This window comes from Myxine glutinosa, chromosome 7 (genome assembly GCF_964187855.1).
Source record: "Myxine glutinosa chromosome 7, kmMyxGlut1.1, whole genome shotgun sequence".
NCBI lineage: Eukaryota > Metazoa > Chordata > Myxini > Myxiniformes > Myxinidae > Myxine > Myxine glutinosa.
The window spans coordinates 120,679,921-120,695,183 of record NC_136267.1 but is presented as its reverse complement, the minus strand read 5'-3'; the positions used below and the strand labels follow the sequence as shown (position 1 = coordinate 120,695,183).

The window sequence follows — 15,263 nt, the reverse complement described above, 5'->3', positions numbered from 1 at the left end:
GATCGAATTATGACATCATAATGGAGGAGCTTATGACATATATCATTAACATGTTATTCCCCATGTGGAGTAAGGAGCCATGTTTCAATTTTTTCCATGGAGAGGTTTCGGAGATATAGAGGGGCACTGTTTTTCGGGCTTTCCAAGATGGTGCCCATACAACGTGACCAACGACGTCATAATTAGCATTAAAAATTATAAAGGAGGAGCCCCTCAGTTGGTGGAAAATTCGTATCAAACACCAATGGTTGCAGATAAAATGGATTTTAATGGGAATAAACCCGTAAAATCCCGGCTGAAGATTAATAACAAACATAGCAAGATCAATAGGGTACCACAGCCTTTTCCTAAAAACAGCAAAGTGAAGAGTAAATTAATTAAAGTCCTAAAACTCCACAGCCATTTGCATTTTTCCACGTAAAGGCCATGGTTTGGTAGGTGTTTCTGTCACAACTCTGCAAAAAGCGAAACTCTCTGATGATATTAAACTGTACAGGCCATAAACTTTATTGGATTTCAATCAAGCAATTGAATGTTTTTGATTTAACTCATAAAAGGGTGGCATCAATAATTTGGCAAAGAAGAATACAAAAATGACTGCAGTCATGCCACAGGCAGTGACATGTACTACCTGCAACGTTACTCCAGTTTGCCTCTCTTTTGCAACATAGCTTTGTCACAAAAACAAACTGCAGGGGAGTGGGTCGTCACCGAGTCATCCTCCAATGCCAATGCAGGGCAGTGGGTTGGCTCTTTCCCAAACCAATCTCCACACCTGATGTAGATTTAAAAACCAGTCTTGCAGGAGGTGAAGGCTGTTGTTGATCTGTATCGTGGAACAATAGATGAATGAAATCAACAGGGCGTTGATTGAGGTATGCTACCCGCCGTGGGGAGCAAGAATCTGATGTCTCAGGTGTTAACCCATCATTGAAGAAAAAGAGCTCTGACGAAAGGTTAATGCGTCAATGGCATTTCTTTTTCTTTCCCCTTTTCTCTTTCTCCGTAAGTTTCAGCGTGATCTCTTGTTGTGGGGGCGCTCCGAGCTTTCGCTTCCCAGCAGTCTTCACCTTGTCCTTGAGCTTCTCCACATCGACTGGCTTATCTACAGAGACTGCAAAAGGTACAGCATTATGAGAATGGAAAGTAAACTGTCATCTCCAAAACCAAATAAGAACTTACGATGCTCTATACTACAAGAGAGATGTTTGTCTATCTGTATGAGTGTATGTCACTATTGTTCTCAGAGATGGCCAAATAGATCTTCATCAAATTTTCAGATTCATCGGTGAGTGCCACGGAGTGTTTTAGGCAAAAAAATATTTTGAAAAGAAGTTGGATTTTTTTATTTATTGCTCTATAGTGCCGAAGAGGTTGAGGTTTTGGACATGGAATGTAGGGACAATGACAGGGAGTTCAGGAGAAGTGGTGGACGTATTGGTCAGAAGAAGAGTGGACATATGTTGTGTGCAAGAGACAAGATGGAAGGGAAGTGGTGTGAGAATGGTGAAGGGTAGGCAGGGACAGAAATACAAGTTTGTGTGGCAAGGGTGCCCGGAGGGCGTGAATGTTGTTGGTGTCCTGTTTTCTGAGGAGTTTGGAGACAGTGTGGTGAGTGTGACTAGAGTGAGTGATAGGTTGATGATGGTGAAAATGATGATTGGAAAGCTCTTGGTGAACGTCATCTCGGGATATGCTCTGCAGGTTGGTCGGAGCGATGAAGAGAAGGACAAGTTCTGGTGTGCGATATAGAAGCTGATGGAAAACGTGAAAGATGAGGAAGTTGTTGTGGTCGGAGGAGACCTAAATGGACATGTGGGAAGGAGTATGGATGGTTTTGAGGGAGTTCATGGGGGTTACGGATATGGTGTGAGAAATGGAGAAGGTGAAAGGATTTTGGAGTTTGCTGATGGAGCTGATTTGTAATACTCAGTTCCAGAAAGAGGATAATAAGCTTGTTACATACACGTCAGGTGGGTCGACGACAACCGTTGACTACCTGATGGTGCGGAGGCGAGATAGGGGGCACCTCCGGGATACAAAGGTGATCCCGGGTGAGGAGGCTGTTTCACAGCACCACTTGGTTGTCTGCGACATAAGGGTGAAAGGTGCGAGGAGAGCTCGGCGGGTGAAGTACCAACCGAGAATGAAGGTGTGGAGGTTGAAAGAGGTGACTGTAAGGGAGGCATTAAAAGAGAGGCTGAGTCGGGCAGAGGATGATGTGGTTGAGCTTGAAAGTGGTTGGATGTCAATGAAAGATAGTCTGTTGGGAGCCGTTGGTGAGGTATGTGGATGGACAAAAGGACCACCGAGGCACTCGGAGCATGGTGGTGGGATGATGAAGTTGGAAAGAGGATTGACGAGAAGAGCAAGAAGTTCAAGGAGTGGCAGAAGGCAAAGGGTACGGCAGCAGAAAAAGCAGAGCAGGAAAGTTATAGGGCAGCCAAGAAGGCTGCAAAGAAAGAGGTAGCAAAGGCGCAGGAGGCATGTAGGAAAATGTTCGGAGAACGCTTGGATTCGGAAGAGGGCCAGAGAGCGGTATTCAGGATTGCAAAGCAGATAGCGAAAGAGAGGTGTGATGTGATGGGGGTGAGTTGCTTGAAGGATGAAGTGGGACAAATCGTTGTGGACCCAGATGGAATTAAAGGAAGATGGGAAAGATATATGGAAATGCTGTTGAATACAGAGAATGAATGGGATGGCAACATAGAGAGTAACCCAGTTTTAGGACCGGCAGAGAAGATAACTGAGAAGGAAGTTGAGGAAGTGATAAAAGCAATGAAGAGTAGAATAGCGGGAGGGCCGACGGGAGTTGTGGGAGATATGTTGAAGGCAGCAGGAAGATGGGGTGTGAAGAGAATGACAGAGATCTGTAATCTAGTGGTGAAAGAAGGCCGCATTCCAGTGGATTGGGAACCGAGGTCCCTCGTCCCTCTATACAAGGGGAAAGGTGACCCTCTGGAGTGTGGCTCGTACCGAGCGATAAAGTTATTGGAGCATGAAATGAAGGTATTGGAAAGGGTGTTGGAGAGGAGGATAAGGAAGAAGGTGAAGATCGACGAAATGCAGTTTGGATTTATGCCAGGAAGAGGAACGACAGATGTGCTCTTTATTGTGAGGCAGTTGCAGAAGTACATGGAAAAGAGGGAGTTGTTTCTTGGGTTTGTTGATCTGGAGAAAGCATTCGATAGGGTTCCATGCGAAGTATTGACACGGGCATTGAGGAAGTTAGGAGTGGAGGAATGGTTGATCAGATGCGTGATGGCAATGTACAAAAGAGCGCGCACAGCTGTAAGGACGAAGGACGGGAACAGTTGTGAGTTTGAGATGAAGGTCGGAGTGCATCAGGGGTCGGTACTAAGTCCACTACTATTTGCAGCTGTGATGGAGGTGCTGGCTCAGAATGTAAAGGAGGGTTTACCATGGGAGTTGTTGTTTGCAGATAATCTGGTGTTGATTGCAGAAAGTATGGATGGACTTGAAGGAGAAGATGAACAAGTGGAAGGAATATATGGAGCCAAAAGGTCTAAAGGTGAATATCGGAAAGGCCATAGGTGATGGCAAGTGGTAAAGCATATGGTGAGGTGGAAAGAACTGGGAAGTGGCCGTGTGCTGTGTGCAGGAAGGGTGTCGGAGTGAACTAAATTCAATGTACAATGTGCGTTGAGTGAGTTCATCAAAAATGTAGTGGTTTGAGAGGGTCACTAACCAGTGTGGCAGCTACATTCAAGTGGAAGGTGTGCACAGAGGGAGCTGCAGATGGAGGAAATGTTGAGTTCGATCTTGGAGACGGTGTGAAGCTGGAAGGTGTGAAAACATTTTGCTACCAAGGAGACATGCTGAATGGAGAAGGTGGATCAGACTCGGCAACGGTTCCTGGAGTGAGATGTGCATGGAAGAAGTTCCGGAACTGAGTGGCGTGCTGACGAGGAGGGGAGTGTCGTTGAAGCTGAAGGGAAAGGTGTATGCTGCATGTGTGAGAAGTGTCATGATTTATGGGAGCGAGACTTGGATAATAAACGTAGAGCAGCAACGAAGGCTGGAAAGGGTGGAAATGCGAATGGTTTGGTGGATGTGTGTCGTATTGTTGAGAGAGAGGAAGACAAATGATGAATTGCGAAAGATGATGGGAATAGAGCCTGTGATGGATGCTGTGAAGAGAAACAGGTTGAGATGGTTTGGTCATGTGTTGAGGAAGGATGAAAGTGACTGGTTGAGAAGAGTGATGGAAATGAATGTAGAAGGAAGTAGAGGACGGGGAAGACCGAGAAAGACTTGGCTAAAGATGGTGGAAGAAGAAATGCGGGCAAGGGGGTTAACAAGGGTCGATGCAGAAAATAGGGGAATATGGAGAAGATTGTCATGGGGACCACAAGGCTAACCCCCACTCTAGTACGAAAAATGGCCTTAAAATTCCTGGTGTTGTTGTTCTCACCATTATGATTGCAATAAACTACTTCCTGCAGTGCAATATTGTCCAAATAATGCTTCAGAGGGTGTAATAACAGTCTGTTCCAATACTGCTTTTATACAGACAGGGGGTTTGTAATCAAGTAATCAGCAGAGGTTGGGACACCTGTAGGAATTGTTTGCATCAACTTTCAAGGCTTAATTTACTTACATTGCTGCAGAACAGCTGTAAGTTGTTCACCCATTACTTGTTTCCTGAAGAAGGCCTTTTTTTTTTTTTACAATATAACTGTGCAATTTGTATTCTTTTCCCGTTTTTGCTAACCTAAGCTTTTTTTTTAACCTCGAGAAGTTTACTGCTTACCTTTGTATCATTTCAGGTTATTCACTGGACTTGAATTGCTTAAATTTAAATAAAAACTGGAAAAATTGAGGTGTTCTAAAACTTTTGACCAGTCGTGTACACTGTACATGCAATAAACAAGTTGTGAAAAATATTTTAAGGTCACTTATTGACTGCCCCTCGTGCATATGTATATGTATTGTTATGAATTTGGTAGAGCAATATCTAGAGCTAGGTAGATCTGAATAGGTAGGTATTCGGCTGTCGTGACAGGGACTCTACATGTAATAAGTTCTTGATGTTTAGGCGGTTGTCGGGGTAAGATGTATGATTGTGGATCTACCTGGAGGTCCGAGTGTTAAATAGTGAGGGATTAAAGGTAACGCCCCTGTGAGTCTCACCTGGTAGTCAAACCTCTGTCCATTATGGCACTGCAAACCACATAAACATTAGTTAGGTCCTTAGCGCAACATTAAATAATTCCCTTTCCCTGACATTGACTTCGTAATAAATAGACAGGAAACCAGGCCAAAAACACCGCCACGGTTGGCCGCCGCCGTTCGCACCTCAAAGGCCTACCAACCTCGCTGGCACGTGTTACAAAACGACCGCGGGGGGGTCGCGGACGGGAGATGTCAGGAGTCGCATGCCGCAGAGGGCGTGACCTGGGCGAGTTGGGAGGCTATGATTGGCTGAGGAGTGCGCCAATGTGACGTCATCGGCCACCAATATATGCGACGGTCGGACGCCATTTTAGTTGAGTTCGTGGCAGTCCAGAGAGTACACAGGGAGTTCGTTGGAGCACACAGTCGACGCAGAGACACAGTTGGTGGAAAAGATCCCCGAAGGCAGTTGGTGGAAAAGCTCCCCGAAGGCAGTTGGTGGAGAGTTCGTTCACACACCGAGCACACCAAGCCCACAGAGCACGCGGCAGTTCGCAGCAGTTCGTTGCAAGTCGAGCCCTCCGTTGAACCATTGGTGCACGGGCCTTGTGGAGATCGTCCTCGTGTGAAGCTGCTGGCCACGCGTCGGACGCGTGGTGCTTGGAGCGGGGCCTCGTGGAGCTTGGAGCGAAGGACCTGGTGGTGTGCGATCGGGCCAAAAGGAGCGGGGTGGACGGCCGCCACCAAGACAACCAAAAGACAGATAAGCCGCATCCGCGTACATTTGAACGACGTGACGTGTTATTTTTGTATTCATAATCTCCCTCGTATCGTGTTTGCTGTCAGTCGTGTGGGGACGTCCCGATTTAGAGTTATTAGATTTACCGGCGCGGCTTTTTCACTGTATTACTATTCGATAATAAATCCTTATATTATTTTCTGTATATATATCTGAACGCAGTTTTCCTGGGTGTTTGATTTTAGTAGATAAGGCGGCGGGCGGAGCTTTGCTGCGTGCGCCATTCCGCGCGTTTAACTTTGTGTTGAACTTGAATCCGCCATTGAGTTTTCGCCTCGGGAGTTAAAGTCTCGCAAATCGGTCATCCGTAACTGTGGTGTTAATCACGGTTGCGTAACAAGTGGTGTCAAGAGTGTAGGATTTGAACCCGTCGGACAAATTTTTTTTGTCCGCGGCGAGACATCGACACGGTCGGACAATTTTTTTTGTCCGCGGGGCGACATCGACACGGTCGGGCGTACATTGCGCCCGACGTTCGAACGCAAAATTTTTATAGTTGAGGCGGAGAAATTTGATAATCAATTGGGCAAACGGAGCGCGATATCGCGTCTTCGTCAAATTTAAATTGTTTCAGGAATTATTAAAATAAATACGCGCGCGGGGAACGACCTTCCGAAAAGCGGATGTCGGAGGTCGACGAAATGGAAGTACGCAGCGAGGCCTCCGTCAGCGTCGGGAGTGAGCCGGAAATAGGGGAATTAAATGTCGAGGTGAGCCTTGGAACCTCCCCCGTCCCGAGCACCAACTTATCCCCCTCCCCCACCGGGGAGTCGGGAGTAGTAGGAACGGCCCCGACAACCGACCAGATGTTGGGTCAATTGTTTCGAATAATGGAAAGGATGGAAAATATAATGGAGTCGCAGGGGAGGGAATGGCGGAAATGGAGTATAAAAATTGATGGGCTGGCAAACAAAATGGGGGATGATGGGGAGACCGCAGGTGCACAGGTGGATGGGGAATGTCCACAGGTGGATGGGGAATGTGTACAGGTAGATGGGGAATGCCTGCAGGTAAACGTGGAGTGTCCACAGGTGAGCGGGGAAGGAAATTTGGAATGTGAGAGTTGTAATGAGGAATGTTTCCCACATTCTGGCCTGGTTGTTTATCGGGACCGTGTGGATGTCACAACACCCCAACCGGGGGATGAATTTGGAATTGTGCAGCACCAGGGCGGTGGTGCGGAGCAAGAGGGGGTAGAGTTTTTGGGGGTCCATGCGATAGAGCCGGACCGGGTATTTATTGGGGATATTGATCAAAGCCTGGCGGGGCCAGGAATGATTTGTGATGAGGATGATTTGATCCAGCGGCTGGAGACCTGTGACAGTCCCATGGAGGTAGAGCTTGTTCAGGCCCAAAGGAGCCTGGGTGATGAGGTGAGTTGGTCCGAGGAGGTGGTTGGAATGACCGAGGGGACGCTCACTGTACACTGCTATTTGGAAACAGAGGCTCCAAAATTGGACAACCAGTTGGGGGAGTGTGTTGGCTCCGGGCTGGATTTGGATCTTGGAGGATCGGGAGATAGAGCTTCTGGAGATTTGGTCCCTGTAGGGAATTTGGATCAACTGCAGGGAGGGGCAGAACAACCGGTGGTAGAGGTTGTTCCCTGCAGCTGCGGTTTGGCAGTGGGAATGAAAATTTGTAAAAGAAAATTTAAAATAAAATTACAATGGGAAATTGATTTGGAGCAGCCATGGTGGGGATTGGTCCCCGGGCTGCGGGATTTGGACATGGAGAGGTCATGGGTGATGGCCTCGGGCAAAAGTTGCCCCTTTCAAAATTTGGGTATGCCGGCCAGCTGGGGGGCTGTGATGGCGAGATTTGGACGTGGGGTCCAGCCTTGGGTGTCGAGGTACGACCTGGGTCCCACGGGGGGTCTGGTGGAGTGTGGCGTCCCTTGTCCGTCAGGGCGCCATCCGAGCCGGCGGCTCGGGCCGGCAGGGTCACCGGACCCTGGTGGGGGTTAAGACCTCCCGAGGGGTCCGAGGTGGTTTCTCAAGCCTGGGATGGCAAATATTGAGGACCACTAGGGGGAGGTGTTGTGGGTCGCGCTTTGGTGGTGGCACTGCGGACGGCCAACTTGGGACTGATGTGGTGACCACCCGGGCATGCGGCCTGGCACTCTCCTCCAGGGACTCTGGGACAACCAGCATGTGGCGACCTGGCATGGTGGTTGGTCTATGGACGCGGGTCAAACCGAATGGACAGGGATGGAGATAGCCTGCCGGACAACCATTGGGGCATCTGTGGAACGTGATGGTGTGAGTGACCTTCCACAGATGCTCCGTTATGATTTATGGACTCTCGGGTTGGGAAGAGAGCCATGGGGATGTGAATCGGGAGATGTGTAACGAGCCGAGCATATGGGCCATGCTCGGCTGGCATGTGTATGGCAAAGCATCCTTCTTTGGTGAGGTTAGTGAAATGTGACAAATGGTTGGCATGGGTAATCTATGGGTTAGATGGAAATTTAAGGGTGGAGTTTGAAATGCCATGGTGGACACTGTACAGTGACGCCATTATTGATCCAGGTGTGTAGACCAAAGTGTTGGAGGCTGTGATGAAATTAATAGGGTGGTAAGACACAGCTTTCAACTGGTTGCGGGGGCAACTGTGCTGATATTTGGGACGCGGGATGATGGGGATGTAGTTGTGTAGCCTGAGGGTCAACGTGGTGCTGTGCGTGTCCGAGGTGTGTGGACCATGTCTTCTGGGTGGGTCTCCTGGTGGAGCATGGCTGTTGACTGGACCTTGGTGTGGTCAAATGTGGGTGAGCACTGGGGGACTGCAGTTCTGTAGTTGGACTGGGGGATGATGGGGAGGTGCAGGGGACGTGGCTGTAGGGATGCCACGCACTGCGACCGTGCCCCCCAGGGCCGAGGTGTGTGCGGTAGTGTGTGTTGTGGCAGCAAGTGCTCACCACATTGGCCAGCTGGGGCTGCTGCAGCTGTGTTCCTCGCAGGGGGGGCCGAAGGATGGATGGTGGGTCGCACCCTTATGGACACTCATGGGCCATGTTGGCGTTTTGACTGCTCACCTTCTCCCGGTGACCCTTGCACGGTAGAGGTGCAGAGCTGTCGTGGCCACAGGTAGTTGTGTAGCGATGATCACCGTTGGATGCGGATCCACATACCTGCCAGTGTAGTGGGGACAAAAGAGAAATTTGGAAGTATTTGGTAGGCCCAATGTGAAATTTTGGGAATTGTATGGGTGGATGGCACCTTTGGACTTGACCAACCTGCAACTACCTGCACTTGAGGTGAGTGTTTTAAGGAGTACTGTCCCAGGCTTCAGGATTTGCTTTGGGAAATTGGGGACATGTAATTTGGAGTTGGGAGGCGGGTGAGAGTGATGACATGGCCGGTGAGGGGATGGAATGGGAGCCACAGTGTCTTGTGGGTGGCGTATGTTTTGTGTTGTGGTTAGGTGTTTTGATGTGGTCGTGAGAGTGGAACCTGGAGAGTGAGTGATGATTATTGGAGATAATGAGGGGCGATAATTGTGCTTTTTGGAAATGTGCTAATGGAAATGTGTAAGGATTCAATGATTCGAACTGTGAATGGGATTTCACATTGGCAGGCCATGGCAAGCCTTGTAACACCTTTTACACCATCTATGAATTGTACTGAATTGTGCTGAGTTGTGTGGAGAATTGAATGGCAGCGGGGGAGGAAGTGTGTTTTGGGGTCTTGTGGGTGGGGAAGGTGTGTGTGTCTGCAGGTACAGAGCAAGCTCTGAGGAGCGATGCCTGCGGGCCCCCCTCTGCGGCAATTACCCCTGGCAGCCGGTGGTAACTGGAAATTGGAGCTCGTCGGTGGAGGGTCTGGTTGGGCGCCGCGGGGGGGGAGGAAGTCCCCCGGTGACCCGTGTTGCTGCGCGAAAGCAGGAGGCAAAGGAGCCTGGTGTGTGTGGAGACCCTCACCGGCGAGGTAACGGCGGAAAGGGGCTGTTGGGCTGTCACGGGGCCAAGAGGTAAAGGGGGGGGGGGGGGGGCAATGAACTTGTAAGTCGGTTGACTTGTTTTTGGGACTGCGGGCACCACAGCCTGATGCGCCCCCACCATCTTTTTGTGCGGTACCTCCCCGCTGCCTAGTTGAGGAATGCACACCCACGTGAATGACATCAATGCCATGGTCCTGCAGGGGGTGTATTGAAATAAGTGCTTTGTTGATTTTTGAAATGCCTTGATGACCTATGGAATGAGAATGAGTGGTTAAGGGGTCTGTGTTGCATGAATGTGGGCGAAATGCACCGAGCCGTGTCACTCACCTGTAACATCTGGACAGGGCCGTGGAAAATTTAGGGGGATGCATTGGGGATGGCCCCGCAGGTAAGGTTGTGTCTTGTGGCATCCACCGGGGGACGCGGTCTGTAGACCGGGGTATGTACAAAGGTTAGAGTTTTGAGTTTTGGAAAGATGGTTAAGTTTTGTGGTTAAGTTAGTGTTGTGTGTTGTTGTTTCCTCCCTCCACAGGAACAACGAAGAAAATGTACATACTTGCATGATGGTTAAGGGGTTCAGCATGTTAAGGAAGTGTAGGTAGGTAGTCCGACTCACTTCCCACAGCCCTTCCTGATTTGTTTCATAGGTTAATTAAGTGTGTGACAGTAAGTGTTAAGGCTGGAATGGTAGCGCCTGCGGTGAACCTTGCAGGAGCTACGGTTCCAGGGGGGGGGCTGTGTTATGAATTTGGTAGAGCAATATCTAGAGCTAGGTAGATCTGAATAGGTAGGTATTCGGCTGTCGTGACAGGGACTCTACATGTAATAAGTTCTTGATGTTTAGGCGGTTGTCGGGGTAAGATGTATGATTGTGGATCTACCTGGAGGTCCGAGTGTTAAATAGTGAGGGATTAAAGGTAACGCCCCTGTGAGTCTCACCTGGTAGTCAAACCTCTGTCCATTATGGCACTGCAAACCACATAAACATTAGTTAGGTCCTTAGCGCAACATTAAATAATTCCCTTTCCCTGACATTGACTTCGTAATAAATAGACAGGAAACCAGGCCAAAAACACCGCCACGGTTGGCCGCCGCCGTTCGCACCTCAAAGGCCTACCAACCTCGCTGGCACGTGTTACAAAACGACCGCGGGGGGGTCGCGGACGGGAGATGTCAGGAGTCGCATGCCGCAGAGGGCGTGACCTGGGCGAGTTGGGAGGCTATGATTGGCTGAGGAGTGCGCCAATGTGACGTCATCGGCCGCCAATATATGCGACGGTCGGACGCCATTTTAGTTGAGTTCGTGGCAGTCCAGAGAGTACACAGGGAGTTCGTTGGAGCACACAGTCGACGCAGAGACACAGTTGGTGGAAAAGCTCCCCGAAGGCAGTTGGTGGAAAAGCTCCCCGAAGGCAGTTGGTGGAGAGTTCGTTCACACACCGAGCACACCAAGCCCACAGAGCACGCGGCAGTTCGCAGCAGTTCGTTGCAAGTCGAGCCCTCCGTTGAACCATTGGTGCACGGGCCTTGTGGAGATCGTCCTCGTGTGAAGCTGCTGGCCACGCGTCGGACGCGTGGTGCTTGGAGCGGGGCCTCGTGGAGCTTGGAGCGAAGGACCTGGTGGTGTGCGATCGGGCCAAAAGGAGCGGGGTGGACGGCCGCCACCAAGACAACCAAAAGACAGATAAGCCGCATCCGCGTACATTTGAACGACGTGACGTGTTATTTTTGTATTCATAATCTCCCTCGTATCGTGTTTGCTGTCAGTCGTGTGGGGACGTCCCGATTTAGAGTTATTAGATTTACCGGCGCGGCTTTTTCACTGTATTACTATTCGATAATAAATCCTTATATTATTTTCTGTATATATATCTGAACGCAGTTTTCCTGGGTGTTTGATTTTAGTAGATAAGGCGGCGGGCGGAGCTTTGCTGCGTGCGCCATTCCGCGCGTTTAACTTTGTGTTGAACTTGAATCCGCCATTGAGTTTTCGCCTCGGGAGTTAAAGTCTCGCAAATCGGTCATCCGTAACTGTGGTGTTAATCACGGTTGCGTAACAGTATATATATATGTAATGCTGGTTCTTAAAAATAAAAGTTAGAAAAGTCATGCTCCTAACAAGAACAAATGTTTTTGTATGTATGAAAAAACCCTTGTGGTGAAATTTGAAGCCATTTCGACTAAATTTAGGGGTTGCCCACAGAGTTTGTAATTTCACATATTTGGCTTGCATAAATGTTTGGAATTGATTATTTATTCTCCACTGCTATACTTGTGATTGTGACCATTACAGTTGACCTATGACCTTGCTATGTCCTGCACATTTTGAAGTTCAACTTCAACAGCTTCAACAAAATTTTTCCCATGCAAAGAGTGCTTCATAACCTTTTTTTGTGGTTGCAGGAGTTGCACAGGAAAAAAAGGAAATTGTAATATCCTCTGCCACAATCAACAGGTGGCGCGACACGGTACACATTTACATGGAGAATTTACGCCCCTGTCCCGGTCCCCCACACCCTCGAATGAGGCCACGGCCACATAGCCTATGTTACCCTCCCAGACAAAGTTGTATTTGTATCCCGAGTAAAGTCCAAAAGCATTTATAGCTGGAGTACCCGGCATTGCTCAAGCGAAAAAGAAACATTAACATATTTGAAATGAGGGCAAATATAATGGAGAAGCAATTACATCCAAATCAGAATCCATCACAAATGTCAAATCATCGTTTTACCTTTTTGTTGAATATCTGCTGGTGAATCTGACGTTGATCACGTTTCTGAGTTAAGTATGATGACGTTCAGGAAGAAGAAGAAGCCTTTCCACCAACTTCGACCGCTTCCGGAATTGTTTTATTACTTTTTTTCTTTTCTTTTTTTTGTATACAAGATCGAGGCTCGTGAAGGAGCGAACATTTATCACACAGAAAGACAAACCGACAAACCGACACATAACCAACACATAAAACAAAAAGCATCGGGAGCGGTAGACAAGATGGGGAGAGAGGGGGAAGGACACAAACACAACATTTGAGAGCAGGAACCGAGAGACATGGAGACATCGAGAGATCTGTGGGAGGGAGGCATGGGAAAGGGGGTGGGAGAGGCATAAAACATATGGACACTGCCAGGACTACCAGGAAAGAAGTTGGAATTCCAAACAAGGTGGATCTGGGGTGAATTAGTGGGGGTAGAAAAGATCAAGGTTTTGGATGGGGGAACATATGAGATGGTGGTGAACAGCTGTTTTAAAGACCTGGAGGGAGAAGTGGGATTGAAGGGAGTGTGGGAGTTTGTTCCAGAGGCGGGAGAAAAGAGGAATGAAGGAGTGAAGGTGAGCAGAGAGCCGAGATTTTGGCAGTTTAACCATCAGAGGCTTGCTGGCAGATCTTGTGCGACCTGTAGGAATATTTGGGGGACAGAGCACAGAGAGAGAGCTGGGGGAGCAAGGCCGGAGAGGAGTCGGTAGAAGACAGAAAGACCACCTACCTGCCTGCGGTGAGTGAGTGAAAGGCCCTCAGAGATAGCTTCATCGCGGGAGATTCCAATGATTCTCAAAGCTTTGGTTTCAACAGCGTGAAGCTGAGCGAGGTGTGAGGCAGGAGCACCAGCCCATAGGGGAGAACAGTATTCCATTGAGCTGCGGATGAAAGCCTTGTATGTGGTGAGGAGCTCAGGTGTGCCTAGAAATGACCTCGCACGACGGAGGATGCCCAGTCGGCGACTGGCTTTGCAGGCCAGCTTGGAAATGTGGTTTTCCCAAGAAAGATCATGGCAGATAGTGAGACCCAAAAGCTTGAGCGACAGAACTTCTTGGAGAGGATTTTTTTTTTTTTTTTTTTTTTTGTATACAAGATCGAGGCTCGTGAAAGAGCGAACATTAATCACACAGAAAGACAAACAGACACACAAAACAAATAACATCGGGAGCGGTAGACAAGATGGGGAGAGAGGGGGAAGGACACAAACACAACATTTGAGAGCAGGGACCGAGAGACATGGAGACATCGAGAGAACTGTGGGAGGGAGAGGGCTTTGGGGGGGAGGCATGGGAAGGGGGGGGGGGGTGGGAGAGGTATAAAACATATGGACACTGCCAAGACTTCCAGGAAAGAAGTTGGAATTTCAAACAAGGTGGATCTGGGGTGAATTAGTGGGGGTAGAAAAGATCAAGGTTTTGGATGGGGGAAGATAAGAGATGGTGGTGAACAGCTGTTTTGAAGACCTGGAGGGAGGAGTGTGATTGAAGTGAGTGTGGGAGTTTGTTCCAGAGGCGAGAGAAAAGAGGAATGAAAGAGTGAAGGTGAGCAGAGAGCCGAGATTTCGGCAGTTTAACCATCAGAGGGTGGCTGGCAGATCTTGTGCGACCTGTAGGAATATTTGGGGGACAGAGCACAGAGAGAGCTGGGGGAGCAAGGCCGGAGAGGAGTCGGTAGAAGACAGAAAGACCACCTACCTGCCTGCGGTGAGTGAGTGAAAGGCCCTCAGAGATAGCTTCATCGCGGGAGATTCCAATGATTCTGAAAGCTTTGGATTCAACAGCGTGAAGCCGAGCCAGGTGTGAGGCAGGAGCACCAGCCCATAGGGGAGAACAGTATTCCATTGAGCTGCGGATGAAAGCCTTGTATGTGGTGAGGAGCTCAGGTGTGCCTAGGAAGGACTTCACACGACGGAGGATGCCCAGTCGGCGACTGGCTTTGGAGGCCAGCTTGGAAATGTGGTTTTCCCAAGAAAGATCATGGCAGATGGTGAGACCCAAAAGCTTGAGCGACAGAACTTCTTGGAGAGGATTGTTGAGAAAGTAGATGGGAGGGTTGTCCAGTCGATCTTTTCGGAGAGACATAGTAAGAGTGTGAGATTTGTCAGGATTGAAAGACATGTTCCACTTGTTTGACCAGTCTGTGATTTTGTCCAGGTCTTCAGAGAGTGAGGAGGCTGCAGACTGCCGATCTGAGGGAAGAGGAATGGAGCGGCAGAGAGTAGAGTCATCAGCAAAGAGATAGAGAGGATTTTCCAGAGAGTCGGAGAGATCATTGATAAAGACCAGAAAAAGCACAGGGCCCAGCACACTGCCTTGGGGAACTCCAGCCTGAACAGGAAGGGGAGATGAGAGAAATCCATTCAGGGCCACACGTTGACTACGACCAGAGAGGAAGTCCGCAAGCCATGCATGGAGATTTACATGGATACCATAGGAGTAGAGTTTGGTGAGCAGAGCTGGGTGCCAGACCGTATCGAAGGCACGTGATATGTCGAGGGAGACAGCTCTGATTTCCTGTTTGGCATTGAGGACCTCCATCCATTGTTGAGACAGGAGAAGCAGCATGGCCAGAGTAGAGTGACCTGGTCTGAATCCAAATTGATGATCAGAGATCAAGCCATTGGAGAAGAGG

The 15,263-nt window shown here is 49.0% G+C and overlaps 1 protein-coding gene across 1 annotated transcript in view; it reads right to left on the bottom strand.

The window, feature by feature from the left end:
• Positions 1–483: 483 nt before the first annotated feature.
• Positions 484–15,263, bottom strand: part of LOC137431500 (KRR1 small subunit processome component homolog) — a 29,419-nt gene continuing 14,639 nt past the window's right edge. The window contains 1 exon segment of the mRNA XM_078782225.1: positions 484–1,114. Within this exon segment, the coding sequence (XP_078638351.1) occupies positions 966–1,114 (149 nt within the window). The 3' untranslated portion in view covers positions 484–965.